Source organism: Neofelis nebulosa, chromosome 17 (assembly GCF_028018385.1).
Source record: "Neofelis nebulosa isolate mNeoNeb1 chromosome 17, mNeoNeb1.pri, whole genome shotgun sequence".
Lineage (NCBI taxonomy): Eukaryota > Metazoa > Chordata > Mammalia > Carnivora > Felidae > Neofelis > Neofelis nebulosa.
In genome coordinates this window covers 35,617,312-35,633,841 of record NC_080798.1, presented here as the reverse complement: position 1 = coordinate 35,633,841, position 16,530 = coordinate 35,617,312, and the positions used below count along the sequence as shown (strand labels likewise).

General features: G+C 38.8%; 1 protein-coding gene across 9 annotated transcripts in view; it reads left to right on the top strand.

The window, feature by feature from the left end:
• The window catches only part of CNOT1 (CCR4-NOT transcription complex subunit 1), a 105,118-nt gene that overhangs the window by 78,997 nt on the left and 9,591 nt on the right, over positions 1 to 16,530 (top strand). For 4 of the 9 annotated variants that reach the window (XM_058706522.1, XM_058706519.1, XM_058706520.1 and 1 more), the window contains exons 26-42: positions 438 to 554; positions 891 to 1,001; positions 1,567 to 1,644; positions 1,840 to 2,017; positions 2,873 to 3,003; positions 5,065 to 5,361; positions 6,028 to 6,168; positions 6,262 to 6,366; positions 7,117 to 7,236; positions 8,633 to 8,824; positions 9,572 to 9,714; positions 10,164 to 10,272; positions 10,375 to 10,544; positions 11,177 to 11,408; positions 13,881 to 14,129; positions 15,302 to 15,465; positions 15,660 to 15,777. In XM_058706522.1, the coding sequence (XP_058562505.1) occupies positions 438 to 554; positions 891 to 1,001; positions 1,567 to 1,644; positions 1,840 to 2,017; positions 2,873 to 3,003; positions 5,065 to 5,361; positions 6,028 to 6,168; positions 6,262 to 6,366; positions 7,117 to 7,236; positions 8,633 to 8,824; positions 9,572 to 9,714; positions 10,164 to 10,272; positions 10,375 to 10,544; positions 11,177 to 11,408; positions 13,881 to 14,129; positions 15,302 to 15,465; positions 15,660 to 15,777 (2,655 nt within the window). Of the gene's footprint in view, positions 1 to 437; positions 555 to 890; positions 1,002 to 1,566; positions 1,645 to 1,839; positions 2,018 to 2,872; positions 3,004 to 5,064; positions 5,362 to 6,027; positions 6,169 to 6,261; positions 6,367 to 7,116; positions 7,237 to 8,632; positions 8,825 to 9,571; positions 9,715 to 10,163; positions 10,273 to 10,374; positions 10,545 to 11,176; positions 11,430 to 13,880; positions 14,130 to 15,301; positions 15,466 to 15,659; positions 15,813 to 16,530 lie in introns of all 9 variants that reach the window. The other 5 variants (XM_058706517.1, XM_058706515.1, XM_058706516.1 and 2 more) reach the window with 2 other exon arrangements.

The window sequence follows — 16,530 nt, the reverse complement described above, 5'->3', positions numbered from 1 at the left end:
TAGCATTATTATAATGTATTTCAGAAAGTTATTTTAGTTCTCTCTAGAGATACATAGTGACCTGGATAATACTAAAAGGTTGTAGTAGATACTGCGATCTTGGTTACATTTCTTCATATGCTTGTTGTCTTGAGGGCCTTAGAACCATAGCTTTAATCATCATTTGAATTGAATTTTGCTCTTCAAAATAGATTTGCATTTGGGTGCCTGCTTCAAACCTAGCTAAAAATTTCAGTTTTAAAATACTTTTCTGTAGGACTATACATGACCCCTTAACCTTGTATAGTTACACTCTAATAATATGGAGTAGATCTACTTTGGGGTATGTTCTCAGAATTGACATCTTGTTTTTAATGTTGGATGAAAGGGAATTCTCAAACATTCAGTTGAGAATTTTTTCTTAAACTTATTTTCTATATTTCTTAATCCTATACCAGGTGCTCCTGACCTCTGATAAAGCTGCAGCCAATTTTTCAGATCGTTCTTTGCTGAAGAATTTGGGACATTGGCTAGGAATGATCACATTAGCTAAAAATAAACCCATCTTACACACTGTGAGTTCCAGCCAGAGGTTCATGTAAAAATTGAGAATGTTCATATAGCATATTATGTCTAAAAGTCTTGACTGTATTTGGGACTGTTTTAATGATTTTGGGTGTTTGTAAGAGTTTAGCCCATGTTTTGAATCTGTAATTGCATGCTCATGATTCTGTATTGTTGAGCACAATAAAAGCCAGTAAGGTCTGGTTGTCACCCTTTTTTTGTAAGGCAAGGGTCATATTATATTGATTCCTGATTTGGGAATGAGTTTGCAAAATACCTTTCTTTGGTGCTTTGTGAGGGGTTTTGAAGTATATTCCCAGCTTTTAAAAATATTTTTCTTATTCTAGGACTTGGATGTAAAATCTTTGCTGCTAGAGGCTTATGTTAAAGGACAACAAGAGTTGCTCTATGTAGTACCCTTTGTTGCCAAAGTCTTAGAATCTAGCATTCGCAGTGTGGTGAGTAGATTTTAATATTTTATTGATGGTTAATCTGTAAGAGTTAGTCTGTTTCAGCAAAAGGGTACAAGATTATATCCTTAGTTCTGAATATAGAGCTAGTTCAGTCTTTCTCAGGGAAACTCGGATTTCCAATGTGAGAGATTAAGGTAGCATCATTTAATAACTCTAATTTTAATGGATGTTTTTGGGTTTTGATGTTTTTCTAAATTATGATATAGATTATTATGGCCACACAGGTATAAGTGCCTAAGTATTTTTTTTTTTTTTAATTTTTTTTTTTTTAATGTTTTTTATTTATTTTTGGGACAGACAGAGACAGAGCATGAACGGGGGAGGGGCAGAGAGAGAGGGAGACACAGAATTGGAAACAGGCTCCAGGCTCCGAGCCATCAGCCCAGAGCCTGACGCGGGGCTCGAACTCACAGACTGCGAGATCGTGACCTGGCTGAAGTCGGACGCTTAACCGACTGCGCCACCCAGGCGCCCCAGTGCCTAAGTATTTTAAATAATGCGAATTAAAGAATGATTTGGGGACCAACTTAACATAATAGCTTTTCTTTAGGTTTTTAGGCCACCCAACCCCTGGACGATGGCAATTATGAATGTATTGGCAGAGCTACATCAGGAACATGACTTAAAGGTACATTTGTTGCTGCTTTATCCTTTGAAACTTCCTTAATCCTTCACATTATTAAAATTTACAGGAAAGGCGGAGAATTGCAGGGGGCGGGGGGGGGGTGGGGAAGAAGCACTGTAACAATTGGATGAGAATAGTATATATCGTGAATAAAACTACATTTTTGTTTTCAAAATTCCAATAATTTGAATTATGCAGTTAAACTTGAAGTTTGAGATTGAGGTCCTCTGCAAGAACCTTGCATTAGACATCAATGAGCTAAAACCTGGAAACCTCCTAAAGGATAAAGATCGCCTAAAGAACTTAGATGAGCAACTCTCTGCTCCAAAGAAAGATGTCAAGCAGCCAGAAGAGCTCCCTCCCATCACAACCACAAGTAAGTGTGATAATTAGCCTTCTGCTTTACCAGAATTTTCTTAAATGGTACATCTTTATGCATGTAGTAAGTTATAATTTTCCACGTAATGTGTTGAAATTTTGTATACTTTTTGGTGAGCCATCTGAATTATTAAGGAAAAGTTAGTAATGTCTAGGTATTGTCTTCAGTTCCAGAATTCATCTGGGTAATTCTTAATGGTATTCTTAACTAAGTATCATTAATCCTATCCCAACTAAGCCGGCTGATTCTTTAGAGTGTTTGAGATCAGAAAGAACTGCATGGCACGGTGGGCCTGTGTTACTTCTCACATGGTAGCCAGACTACCAGCTAGACCTGCCCAGGGGGTGGATTATTATACGTGGATCATAGATTGGAAATGTGGGGGCTATAGAAGTATTGAATGAAAGATTAGGAGGTGTGTAAGAATAAACCAGCTTGTCATTCAGTCTCATTCGTCAGTAGCTAAGAATCCCCAACTGTAACCAGAGAACGGCCTAGATGGGAAAGAGACGTCTATAATGAAGAGTTATCAACAAGTCTTGGGCTTGCTGATAACAAGTCTTGGGCTTGTAGCATGTCCTCACAGTTGATTTCTTTGCAACTGCAAAGGGTATTTTGCAGGGGTATTGTCACTGACATAGCTTTACATACTTTGTTCAAATCTCTGTATTAAAACAATAGAAATTTTTTTGTTATAATTTAGGGTGGAAAAATGAGACCTATGCCATTCTCACCCCCCACTCCCACCCCCAAGAGACTAATCCAGTTAAAGACTGCCTAATGCCTTGATTTTGTAGCAAAGTCAAGAAATGTGCTTTTTATTAGCTCTTATTTTATCTCTTTAACATTCAGCAACTTCTACAACACCAGCTACCAGTACCACTTGTACAGCCACAGTTCCACCACAGCCACAGTACAGCTACCACGACATCAATGTCTATTCCCTTGCAGGCCTGGCACCACACATTACCTTAAATCCAACAGTAAGTAAACAACTGCTCCATCCCCCAGTTCCTACTTTATGACAAGGTAAATGGGTCACCTTCCTTTTCTTTTTCTCCTTCCTTCTGGGTTCCTAGATCTTAGAGGATTTTGTACAGAAAGGAGGGATTGGCAACTGCTTGCTGTATAGTACAGCTGGGATTTTTTCCTACTCTAAAAATATAGTCATTGTGACTGGAAATCACCTATGTTGGTTACTCATATCTAAACCCTGTGGTATTAATCAGCTGGCGATATAATCACAATGGCCAAGATTACCTTACACAGGCCAAAAGATCCTTAGTATTCCATAGTTTTTTGCTGTTTATTTTCATTATCATGCGACCCTTAGCCCTTGCATTAAGCCATTTCTTTTGGTAGATAGCTAGAACTGAGCTGATTCCTGTGTGTATGTGTAAAGTCTCCAAGCCAGGATCTAAAAGTGGGACTTAATACTTTCAGTTACATTTCTATATTCCAGAAGGAAGTTTGGTCTGAAGTCATATAAAATGCCAATAGTTACAGGTATTTTACTCTGTGTATTGAGAGTGATGATTATCTTCTTTTAGTCTACTTAACACTTGTTCAGAATCAGATACTGGAATATTCATGGTGTTTGATTTTTAGAAACTGCCCATGTTCACAAATACAGGAATAACATTAATACATTGAGCTTTTTTTATTTAAAGGACACAAAGGGATTTAAAAAAGATCATTTTAGGGACGCCTGGGTGGCTCAGTTGGTTAAGCATCTGACTTCGGCTCAGGTCATGATCTCATGGTTTGTGATTTCACTCCCCTCATTGGGCTCTGTGCTGACTGCTCAGAGCCTGGGCCCTGCTTCGGATTCTGTCTTCCCTCTCTCTCTCCTCTCCCCTGCTTACGCTGTGTCTATCTCTCAAAAATAAGTAAACATTAAAAAATTAAAAAATCTTTATTTTTTCTTTCACCGTTTATTTATTTATTTTTGGGACAGAGAGAGAGGGAGACACAGAATTGGAAACAGGCTCCAGGCTCTGAGCCATCAGCCCAGAGCCTGACGCGGGGCTCGAACTCACGGACCGTGAGATCGTGACCTGGCTGAAGTTGGACGCTTAACCGACTGTGCCACCCAGGCGCCCCAAAAATTAAAAAATCTGAACCTAGGTCTCCCTCCTGTACCCCCATGGCACGTAATTTTTTGTGGGGTTGGGGGGAGCCCTTAGATTTAGAAATTGTGATTCCCCTTTATAACACTGTCAGTAATCTGAATATTTTTATGTATCCATCATGAGTATTTTAGAAGTTTCTCACAAATTCATTGAGTTAAAGAGATCAAGTGAGTATTAGGGCATACCAGAGATAAAAGATTAGAAACAGTCATTCAAGTGAAGCAAAGTGGCTTCAATGTATGGTAATGTAAATGTTTGCTATTCTGGAGAATTATTTGTAGTAATGTTTCTGTAGAAATCCTTTTCTCTGTTAACCTGATTCTTTTTGCATTTATTTCTCCACGCAACTATAGAAGCTACATTTTTTTTTTTATTTAAAAAAAGTTTTTTAAATGTTTTTATTTCTTTTTGAGACATAGAGCATGAGCAGGGGAGGGGCAGAGAGAGAGGGAGACACAGAATCTGAAGCAGGCTCCAGGCCCTGAGCTGTCAGCACAGAGCCCACCGTGGGGCTTGAATCCACAGACTGTGAGATCCTGACTGAGCTGAAGTCAGACGCTCAACCTGAGCGACCCAGGCGCCCCGAAGCTACTTTCTTTGAGAGTACTTAAGCTACAGATTTTAACTAAGCACATAATGGATCCTGCAATTAAAAATTTGCACATCAAACTTTTAGAATTTTTAAAAACGCAAAGACCTATTTATTATCACATATCATAAGGTACAACGAATAGTACTCTCTCTGTAGACTAGCTTCTATTTCCTGAGCTTTTCATTGGTTAATTTAAAGTAGAAATTGGTAGTTAATGGTTAACTTTGAAGTCATTTCCAAAATCACAGGTGTGATGACTGATGTAAGTTGGGTTGTCTTACTTAAACAAGCTGTTGACTTAACTTGTTTCCCCCACCTAGATTCCCTTGTTTCAGGCTCATCCACAGTTGAAGCAGTGTGTGCGCCAGGCAATTGAACGGGCTGTCCAGGAGCTGGTCCATCCTGTGGTGGATCGATCAATTAAGATTGCTATGACTACTTGTGAGCAAATAGTCAGGAAGGATTTTGCCCTGGATTCTGAGGAATCTCGAATGCGAATAGCAGCTCATCACATGATGCGGAACTTAACAGCTGGAATGGCTATGATTACCTGCAGGGAACCTTTGCTTATGAGCATATCTACCAACCTGAAAAACAGTTTTGCCTCAGCCCTTCGTGTAGGTTGATTATTTTCTTGGTGGAATACATAATTTCTTATGTGTGCCTGAGTTTCTTTTTCTTTGCATGTCATCACATTTGATGTCTTTCCTCCTGTTGAATTGTAAATGCTGTGAGGTGAAGCCGCATGTTTTTTTGCTCACTATTGTATCCTCAACACAGTGTTTTGCAGATAGTAGATAATCCAAATATTTATTGGTTTAAAGACATGAAGGGTTTAAAAATACATAAGTTAACAATATTGTTTCTGGTAATTAAGAATTTAGATTCAGGCACTTGCAGTAGGTCAGTGGAAAACTGTGTAAAGTGACTTTGTGTACACACACAATTAGACTCTTTCCTCAGGTTAACTCATTTGCTAATTTTGGGTCTTACATGCCATGGTTAATGATGCCTCCCCACCGCCTTTTTTTTTTTTAACTGCTTTACTGTTTCCATATTGTTCACTGTCTTCATAACAACCTGAAAATAAAGTGTTTTGGTTGAGTAGTATTTTCATCTTACAGATGAAGATGATTTTAGGCTATTTTGTGGTCACAGCTAGTAAGTCATAAATAGAGTCAGAACTTTAAAAATTTGTATAAGCATTGCATCTCCTATTATCTGTCTATCTATCTACAGAAAACTTTAAATTGTTTTCTTTCTTTCTCTTCCCCTTCCAAAAGACTGCATCACCACAACAGAGGGAAATGATGGATCAGGCAGCTGCTCAGTTAGCTCAGGACAATTGTGAATTAGCTTGCTGTTTTATTCAGAAGACTGCAGTAGAAAAAGCAGGTCCTGAGATGGACAAGAGATTAGCAACTGTAAGTGTTTAGCCTTTGCCATTTAAGTATTTTTCTTTTCTGTTTAAGAAAATGCCTCATAACAAGAACCTCAGTGACTTTTTTTATTTGCAGGAATTTGAACTGAGAAAACATGCTAGGCAAGAAGGTCGCAGGTACTGTGATCCTGTTGTGTTAACATATCAAGCTGAGCGGATGCCAGAGCAAATCAGGCTGAAAGTAAGAATTGGGGGCATTGTCTCTCCCTACCCGTCTTTGTTTTCTTTCTGTTTATGTTGCTTAAACTCCTCACCAGGACTTAGACAGTGGGGTTACATGTTGTTTCTGAGACAATATCCCACCCTTAGTAGCGTATCACTTGTAGGCTACCTGTGGAGAAGGCATAAAGATATCTTAGATGGGGTCACTGGGCTGGTTCAGTTGGTAGAGAATACAATTCTTGATCTAAGGGTCATGAGTTCAAGCCCCACATGGGGTGTAGAGATTACTTAAACAATTTTAAAAAAGAAAAGTTACCTTAGATGCATGCACTTGCCAGTTGTCGCATCCCTATGTAAAGAGTTCATGTGCCTGTTAGTTTTTTGTTTCACAACTTGGTCTTGCCTTCTAGTACTTCTGTTTTAATTATTAACTACTTATTAGTGAGAAGATGTAAGAAATCTGATCACTGTTACCAGCTCCATTAGAGAATTTCACTTTGTGTGTTCCTATTTGAGGTATTTTTCCCTAGAAAAACTCAAATGAATTTTTAAACAAAGGGGACTTTTGACAGGATTCAGGGAAATGGGAAACACTGTGAGTTGTGTGCACACACATACATGTGCAACTACGCTATTATATGTTGTAGTGACTCCTGTGTGCCTTCTCCAGAATCCCTGTGTGTACTTCCATGCAAACTTTCCACTTTCAAAGAACTTTGCTTCGATTCTGTGAAGAGGATCCTGTCAAAATAGGTTTTCTTCTTTCCAGGTTGGTGGTGTGGACCCAAAGCAGCTGGCTGTTTATGAAGAGTTTGCACGCAATGTGCCTGGCTTCTTGCCCACAAATGATTTAAGTCAGCCTACAGGATTTTTAGCCCAACCCATGAAGGTAAACTGTTCCTTGGATTAAATTGAATGTTTTACATTTTAATTTGAATGTTTTTATCAAATCTATCTCTTGCTTCCTGAGAGTTTAAGTTAAAGGGGGGAAAATTACCCCACGGTTGATGAGTATAGTTATTCTTTTTTTTTTAAAATTTTCTTTTTCAACGTTTTTTTATTTATTTTTGGGACAGAGAGAGACAGAGCATGAACGGGGGAGGGGCAGAGAGAGAGGGAGACACAGAATCGGAAACAGGCTCCAGGCTCCGAGCCATCAGCCCAGAGCCTGACGCGGGGCTCGAACTCACGGACCGCGAGATCGTGACCTGGCTGAAGTCGGACGCTTAACCGACTGCGCCACCCAGGCGCCCCGAGTATAGTTATTCTTTGTATTAGATCAGGATGGCACACAGAGGAACTTTTTTATTTTTTTTTAAATCCATGAGGTTGATTTTCATGTTTTGGCCTAATTGAAGGAATTTACATGGTGACCCCATCACTTTGCCTGTTTTGTAAAAAGAGTTTCTAAAATTTTGATATAATTATTTACAGAAAAGTTGGGAGATGTAGGGGGAAACATTTTGCCCCGGAACCATTTGAATATAAGATGCTGACCCTGGTGTCCCAATCACTTTCAAATACTTTGGTCTGTGTTATCTACAAAGACATTCTCCTGTGTGACCATAGTACAGCTATTGAAATCAGGACGTTAATACTGATACATTAATACCTAATCCTGAGACCTCATTCAGATTTTATGAAGTGTTCTAGTATCATCTGTTTATAGTTAAAAGGACCTATTTCAGAATCACACATTTTTAGTTAGTTATGTTTTTAAAGTTTCCTCCAGGTCAGTCTAGTATAGCACCTTACCTTTTCCTCATCTTTCATGACCTTGACACTTTTGCAGACTACAGGCTAGTTATTTTCTAGAATGTCCTGATTTGGATTTGTTCAGTATGTTCTCAGGAATAGATTCAAATAGTGCATCTTTGATATATTTATCACAGAAATGATGCTGTGTTATTATTCTGTTAGGCTTTGACAGCTGGACTGGGTACTATATTTTCTGTGGTTTGATTACCTACTTTCCTAGGCTATATCCTGTCCCATTATCTGTCTTGTTTTCTTTGATTACTTGATTATGTTGATGTCTGTCAGGCCTTCCATAGTCAAGTGAAGTACCCCTTCCCGCATCCCTGCCTTGCACTGCCCCACCTCATGTCATTAAGATTGAATAGTTTAGGAAAGGGAATGGAAGAGCCGCCCCTCTGTTTTAATGGGGGGGGGGGGGAATCAAGGGAGTAAACATACTAAAATACTGCATATTGCTGCATGTGCCAGTGAAAAATCTGAAAAATTTTTGCTTATCTCTTTTTTGGTTCTTTCCTTCTCTCAAACAGCAAGCTTGGGCAACAGATGATGTAGCTCAGATTTATGATAAGTGCATTACAGAACTGGAGCAGCACCTACATGCCATCCCACCAACTTTGGCCATGAATCCTCAAGCTCAGGCTCTTAGAAGTCTTTTGGAGGTTGTAGTATTATCTCGAAACTCTCGGGATGCCATAGCTGCTCTTGGATTGCTCCAGAAGGTTAGTTCTTTTTTAACTTTGTTAGAGAGGGAGCAGGGGATGGGCAGAGAGAGGGAGTGAGAGAATTCTAACCAGGCTCCACCCTATCAGCACAGAGCCAACATGGGGGCTCAATCCCATGAACCGTGAGAGCATGACCTGAGCCGAAGTCAACAGTCAGATAGATGCTTAACTGACTCAGCCACCCAGGTGCCCCATTAAATGTTATTTTTAAGAAGAAACTATGTTTGTAAGTCTAATGACCTGCACCATCGCGGACTTAAGTTAGCTTCAGATTTTAAAATTAAGGTAAAACAAATTTTGTTTGGTAAAAACTGGGTGAGTTTTTCCCAGAACAGAATGTAGTCATGGCACTTACCAACGGCGAAGTGGGAAAATCTTTTTTTATTACAATTTTTTGAAAACACAGTTATTTAAGAAACTTTAAAAGACAGCACTTTAGATTTGGAGGGAAAGGTTGATCCACGTAGGTGGGTTATGTGGGAGGGTTGTTACGGACCATTGGATTTTGACTGTGTAGGAACAGTGGGACTTTTTATGTGAAGAACACATGTGAATATAAATTAGAATTGAGAGAGAGAGGGAGTGTGTGTGTGTGTGTGAAAAGGGTTTTGGTGAGTGGAGACATTGTTAACTCGAGGCTCCAGAAGATACATTGTAATTTCTGTTAAGGTTTGGTTTTTGGCTTTGAAAGTTGGGCTGAATACTATATTTTCCATGTTTGTGAATACTGTTTTTCTTCCGTAGGCAGTAGAGGGTTTACTAGATGCCACAAGTGGTGCTGATGCTGACCTATTGCTGCGCTACAGGGAGTGTCATCTTTTGGTCTTAAAAGCTCTTCAGGATGGCCGGGCATATGGGTCTCCATGGTGTAACAAACAGATCACAAGGTCAGTATCCATCTTAAACAAGTACTGTTTATTAGACTGCTTTCTAAGATACATGGCCCTTTTCATGTCCAGAGGTTTCCTTTTTTTCTAGAAGGCAAATGGGACTTTGACGAATATACAAAACCAGTACTTTGCTTTGGGGAATAAATTGCAGATCATTGGTTTTAAAAGGTTTCAATGATTTCTTGGCAGTGGTGTTCACATATAAATATTTCAGTGTCTTAAGTGGAATGCTTTGTTTTCTAGGCTTTGAAAGAAAAGCTTGAGTTTTAACACTGTGCTGTCTGTTCTGCTTCATTATTGGCTATTTTGAATTTTGGGTACTGATTTGCATTTGGTTCTCAAAGCATCCTTAATTTGGAACAAATTACCACTGAATAAAATAGGATCTTTATTTTACCTGTTACAATATGGTTAAGCCTATATGAGTAAAGAAACACTTTTTCTAGGTGCCTAATTGAATGTCGGGATGAATATAAATACAATGTTGAAGCAGTGGAGTTGCTAATTCGCAATCATTTGGTTAATATGCAGCAGTATGATCTTCACCTAGCACAGGTATGGAAGGAATTTTCTTAAACAGAAAAAGGGCTCTGGTAGCTGGGAAGTGTGTTTGCCATAAGTGTTGTCTATCTTACGTTGTGCTTTCTGTGTTGCCAGTCAATGGAGAATGGTTTAAACTACATGGCCGTGGCATTTGCTATGCAATTGGTAAAAATCCTGCTGGTGGATGAAAGGAGTGTTGCTCATGTTACTGAGGCAGATCTGTTCCACACCATTGAAACTCTCATGAGGATTAATGCTCACTCCAGAGGCAATGCTCCAGAAGGGTGAGGATGGTGATGGGATCTTTGTGTGTTGAGTCTAAGAATGAGCTTTAGAAATGAATGTGCAGATTTACTAACATTACCTATTAGAACTGCTGTACAACATGTGGGAAGCTTTAGTGAGGCCTAATATTGTCCCTTCAAGTATGAGAGCTTAACTAACTGCCAAGCCACCTTGCTGTAGAGCAAGCAGTACATACAGTACTAGACTTGGTGTCAGGAGTCCTGTGTTTAAGCCCTGGCACTTTAAATTTTGATTTTAGGCAAGTTGACTTACCCCCCCCCTCAAGCCTTTTCTTGAATAAAATAGAAATAGTATCTCAGAGAATTGTTGAGATTAAGATAAATAACAAACCATGGCACATGGTAGGCGCACAGAGTGTTTGTTAACTATGCACATCAGCTCCATCTCAACAGGCATCATTTTTTTTGGGTCAAGAAGTGGCTTAACTGAGGTCAGTCAGTCATTTGCATATTATGTGGTCATGAGTAAACAGGAAGAGGCCAAAGATAGCTTTGCTTAAATATGGAAATCACTGTTGTGGTTTCTATTAAATAAGCAGATTGTCCAACTGTATGTCTGTGAAATCACAACCATGAGTAGACTGATTTTCACTCTGGATTTATTGTACTAGATTGCCCCAGCTGATGGAAGTAGTGCGATCCAACTATGAAGCAATGATTGATCGTGCTCATGGAGGCCCTAACTTTATGATGCATTCTGGGATCTCTCAAGCCTCAGAGTATGATGATCCTCCAGGCCTGAGGGAGAAGGCAGAGTATCTTCTGAGGGAATGGGTGAATCTCTACCATTCAGCAGCAGCTGGCCGTGACAGTACCAAAGCTTTCTCTGCGTTTGTTGGACAGGTAGAGCTTTTGGAAAGAAAGGTGCTTTTTATTCAACATAAGTAGGGTGTGATGCCTCCAATATTTAAGCTCAGTATTATGTACCTGTGGTCAGACAGTTACCTCCATACTCATGTAAACCAAAATGTCAGCATCGTTACTCTGTTAAATTGATAAAGCCTATTTCATTCCTCATCTTTGGACACTAAGCAGTAAATTCAGCATTTCACGTCCCCTTTAGTTCTATTTATCCCACTTCAGTAGTCATAGCTACAAAATACAGTGGATCAGATAATGAATAATGAAATTGCCACATGTATGTAGTAATTTTACTAGCTTGATAATCAATAGTGAGGGAATTTGGGGCTAATAGTAATATTCTCATAATAGCCCATGTTTTTAAAAATAAGAAAATGCAACAAAATCTTAAATATTTAAATGGTAGAGCCTTTTATTATATTTTCTAAACTAAGTAGCTTATCTGCCTATAATTGGTTAACATGGTTTTTTGGGAAATAGTTTCTATTTATTTTCATGTGATTTTATCTAAATTGGACTTTGAGTTAAAGTGTTAGGAAACCATTTCCTAGAAAAGAATATTTGAACAGGATGAATAAACAACTATGTAGGAAGAGAGCGATAGTACCATTTTAGCATTCTGTTTTTTATTATTACTGGCTGTTTTCAACCACTGTAAGGGATTCATACTCAGTAGCCAGTTTGTCCTGATCATACTACTTAATTGCCAGAGTGGTGCTTTTGCTGAACTGGCCTTAGAATTCCTTTAGTAGAACTATTGTAATGTTTATTCAGGGAGAGATACTAGCTTATCTGCTTATTTCTGCAGATTGACCATTATATTTTTTTTTTTTTAATTTTTTTTTTCAACGTTTTTTATTTATTTTTGGGACAGAGAGAGACAGAGCATGAACAGGGGAGGTGTAGAGAGAGGGAGACACAGAATCAGAAACAGGCTCCAGGCTCCGAGCCATCAGCCCAGAGCCTGACGCGGGGCTCAAACTCACGGACCGCGAGATCGTGACCTGGCTGAAGTCGGACGCTTAACCGACTGCGCCACCCAGGCGCCCCGACCATTATATTTTTTAAACTGAGACCAAAGCATAGGCGTGCAACCAAAGAAAGATTGCAATTAGATCTATTATCAAATAAATGACAGTGGATTATGGAAGAGCGGATTAGAATTTTAAAAGTTGTTAAAAATTGGATTTACTGTTCAAGATGAATGTTAACTGGGTAAATAAATCATACTAAGTAGGTCTCTACCTTAAAAGAATTCTAAAATACACCTTATTGCAAAGCTGTTGTTGAATATTTACAGTTTGATTTTCTGATTTGGATGGAAGAACTTTGAATCAGTTGGGGTTTTTTTGTGATCATCAAAATTTCATGGGTATGGATGTGGCGCTTGTCTCAGCTCTTCCTGCTGGCTTATTTACTCTTGTTTCTTCTCTCTGTTTGAAAAAGATACTGTATTTATACTTTTTATTCTCTTTTGCATCCTTTTGAGAATTCTTTCTTCCTTGACCTCCTTGATAACAGCAGTCTGTCTTTGTTACCTCCCCCTGGTAGTTTCTCAGATTTCAATGTACAAAAGTCCCTTTGCTGACCTCCTGTCTTGCCTAGGGTACATAAGTTTCAATTCAGTTATTTTACTGCTTATCAAGGGACAGTGAAATTGTTTTTAAGTTTCCAAGATATCGGTCAAGTTTCCATTTTGGGCTTGGTTTCTTTAAGCACTGACCTCCTTCTCCCTCTGCACCCTTAACACCTCTTATACTGCCTTCTTCTTTTGTACTAGCCAAATAACTTCTCTGCTTCACTTCCAAATCATATGTCATAAAATTTGTTCTTTATCCTTTGTTTTGAAGAAATTCATTCTGTCCGTGTTATTTTAAACTTAATTTACGTCGAAATAAACTCAATTTACATTTAAGTAGCCAGGTATGATCTGTGGCTATTTTCTTTGGTACCTACTTATTGTGCAAATTATTACTTGACTTTTCATGTTGCAGCTAGTTGGAGTTTAAAAATTTTGTTACTGGTTAAGTCATTCGGGAGAAGTTATCTTAAATTCTGTGAAAAAGTAAAATATACATAATTTAATCTCTTACTTGGGGGAATTATGAATTGGTTAGAATGTCTAACTATGACTTAGTAGGTTACTAAAAGTTGGTTTGTTTGCCTAGTTAATTTTTCCACTTTACTTGGCTGTGGACTGTTAACTCAAAATTGCCATGTTTCTATTTCTTTCTCAATTTCCATCATTTCTGTTCTCCATTAAACTTAAAACTAAGGAATTCTGTCATCCATCCTTAATGGAGAAATCATTTTCATGACCCCTGTTTTTACAAAAAGTAAGAAGTAGAAATGTGACAAGGAGTAAATGGGAGAATACCTCCTAAATATGAAAATTAAAAAATTATTTGTGTGTATTATATCTCACTGTGTTTTATATTTTTATTCCTTTGGTAGATGCACCAGCAAGGAATCCTGAAGACTGATGACCTCATAACAAGGTTCTTTCGTCTGTGTACTGAAATGTGTGTAGAAATCAGTTACCGTGCTCAGGCAGAGCAGCAGCACAATCCTGCTGCTAATCCCACCATGATCCGAGCCAAGTGCTATCACAACCTGGATGCCTTTGTCCGCCTCATTGCACTGCTAGTGAAGCACTCAGGGGAGGCCACCAACACTGTCACAAAGATTAATCTGCTGAACAAGGTCTGAAATTCTCTCTTGCCTTAGTCTTGATACACTTGAAGCCTGCATCAGTGGTTCTTAGGGCCCAATCCCTTCCCCAAAACATTTTGTATTTGCCCTTTTTCTGTCCTGAAATTAAATTCGTAGATAGTATTATAAACATAGTCATTAAATATTAGAAGAGTGTAGTGTCTGAACTAAAAGTCCACCCCTCCTCCCCCTCCAACCACCACAAGGTATTTCAGTATGTTAATGTTTGGTAATGACTATACTGGAAGATATTTAGATAATACAGAATTTTGGGCTATGCGCAGAATCACCCTGAATGGGGTGGCTTGACCTGTCCACTGATAACAGATTAGCACCTCAAATACCAGGAGTGACATTGCAGTTGATTGTTTTCTTCACAGGAACAAAATGGTTTTCTTTTGACATATATAGAATTCCTGGAAATTTCAGTATTAAAACTGCAAAAACGAACTTAGAGTTTGGTCTTGGGTAATTACAAGTAGGTTGCCCTGTCCCTCACTCTTCAATGGGAAAATCCAGTGGAATGCAGGATGGTTCTTTGTGTTTTTAAATTTATCTATTTATTTTGAGAGAGAGCACTCAAGCTGGGGAAGGGCAGAGAGACAGAATCCCAATCAGGCTCCATGCTGTCAGCCCAGCCCATTGTGGGGCTCTGTCCCACAAACCATGAGATCATGACCTGAGCCAAAATCAAGAGAGGCTTGACTGTTGCTGAGCTGCCCAGGCACTTCCAGTTCTTTGTGTATGTGAGACATTTCTGCAGCCTGAGAGCTTCCCTGGCTTTCCATCTATTAAATGCCAAGAGAAGTATAAACCATTTTGCTTCTTGTCAGCTTTACTCACATCAGACCAGAAAAATTAGGTTGTTACATTGTATTAACATGATGGAGTAAGATGTACCATGTTCCTTTCTAAAGCTTACAAAAAACCAGTATTTGTGGAGAGTATGTTTCTGGTCTAAGATCATTGAAATTCAAAGAAAACAAAATTCTGCGGGCCACATCAGTGTATGGCCCTTTTGGGTGCCAGCATATAATTTTGTATTCAAATGATATGTGTCCTTTAATGTGGGACTTAAGAATACAAGGTAAAAAAACTTGTCTGATGAGTGGTAAGTGAATTATTTTTATGATGTACAGGCTCGTAATCTGTGTGCTCTGTAGGTTCTTGGTATAGTCGTGGGAGTTCTCCTGCAGGATCACGATGTCCGGCAAAGTGAATTTCAGCAGCTTCCTTACCATCGAATTTTTATCATGCTGCTCTTGGAACTCAATGCACCTGAGCATGTATTGGAAACCATTAATTTCCAGACACTTACAGCTTTCTGGTGAGTATTGTTGGATTTAATAGAGTTTTCCCATTAAGGATTGCTATTTTGTTGGTAAAATTTGAGAAGTAGTATTCTTGTGGATTTGAGGCATGTTGATTTGTAATACATCTTGAATGTTACTTACTTATATTGATGTGGTATTCACCATATTTAACTTGGACCTTCTTCTGACTAAGGTTTTCTTCTTTCAGCAATACATTCCACATCTTGAGGCCTACCAAAGCCCCTGGCTTTGTGTATGCCTGGCTTGAACTGATCTCCCATCGGATATTTATTGCAAGAATGCTGGCACATACGCCACAGCAGAAGGTGTGGCTGCAGTTTATCTCCTACAGATGAAGACTGTAACTACTTGGAGCTTATTATTAGCACTTTTAGTCATTTAGTAATAATTTTACTTATTCCAGGTTTAGTCGAGAATAATTTCATGTGGAGTAAAGTTTTGGAGAGAGGTTTAACAAGTACTTGACTGCCTCTGCCTAGAAGCCATTCCTCGGTGATTAGGGTATTGCTTTTCCAAGTGTCTTGTGAGCCATCTGTGTTAATTTCTTAAGGACTTTTTTAGAAAAGCTGAAACCTTGGAGCACCTTTGTAGACTTATATATAAAACTTCGAATAATGGAGTTCTAGAACCCGCCAGTTTTACAGGTTCTCACCTTAAATGCTAAAGACTCTCACACTCAAGGGTGAAGACTGCTGGCCTGTACTTGAAGAAATTAGGATCAAGTTTTATTTTTTTAATTTTTATTATTTTTAAATGTTTATTTTTGAGAGACTGAGTGTGTGTGTGTGAGCAGGGGAGGGGCAGAGAGAGAGGGAGACACAGAATCCAAATCAGGCTCCAGGCTCTGAGCTGTCAGTGCAGAGCCCGATGCAGGGCTCGAACTCCCAAATTGTGAGATCATGACCTAAGCTGAAGTAGGACACTTAAATGACTGAGACATCCAGGTGCCCCCTTTAGTAAAGAGTTTTTAAAGTGTAATTGCAATAAACATAGTTAACATGAGAGGTTTCTCTCCCATCTTGCAATTAAATGGCAAATGAATATGGTAGAACATATCC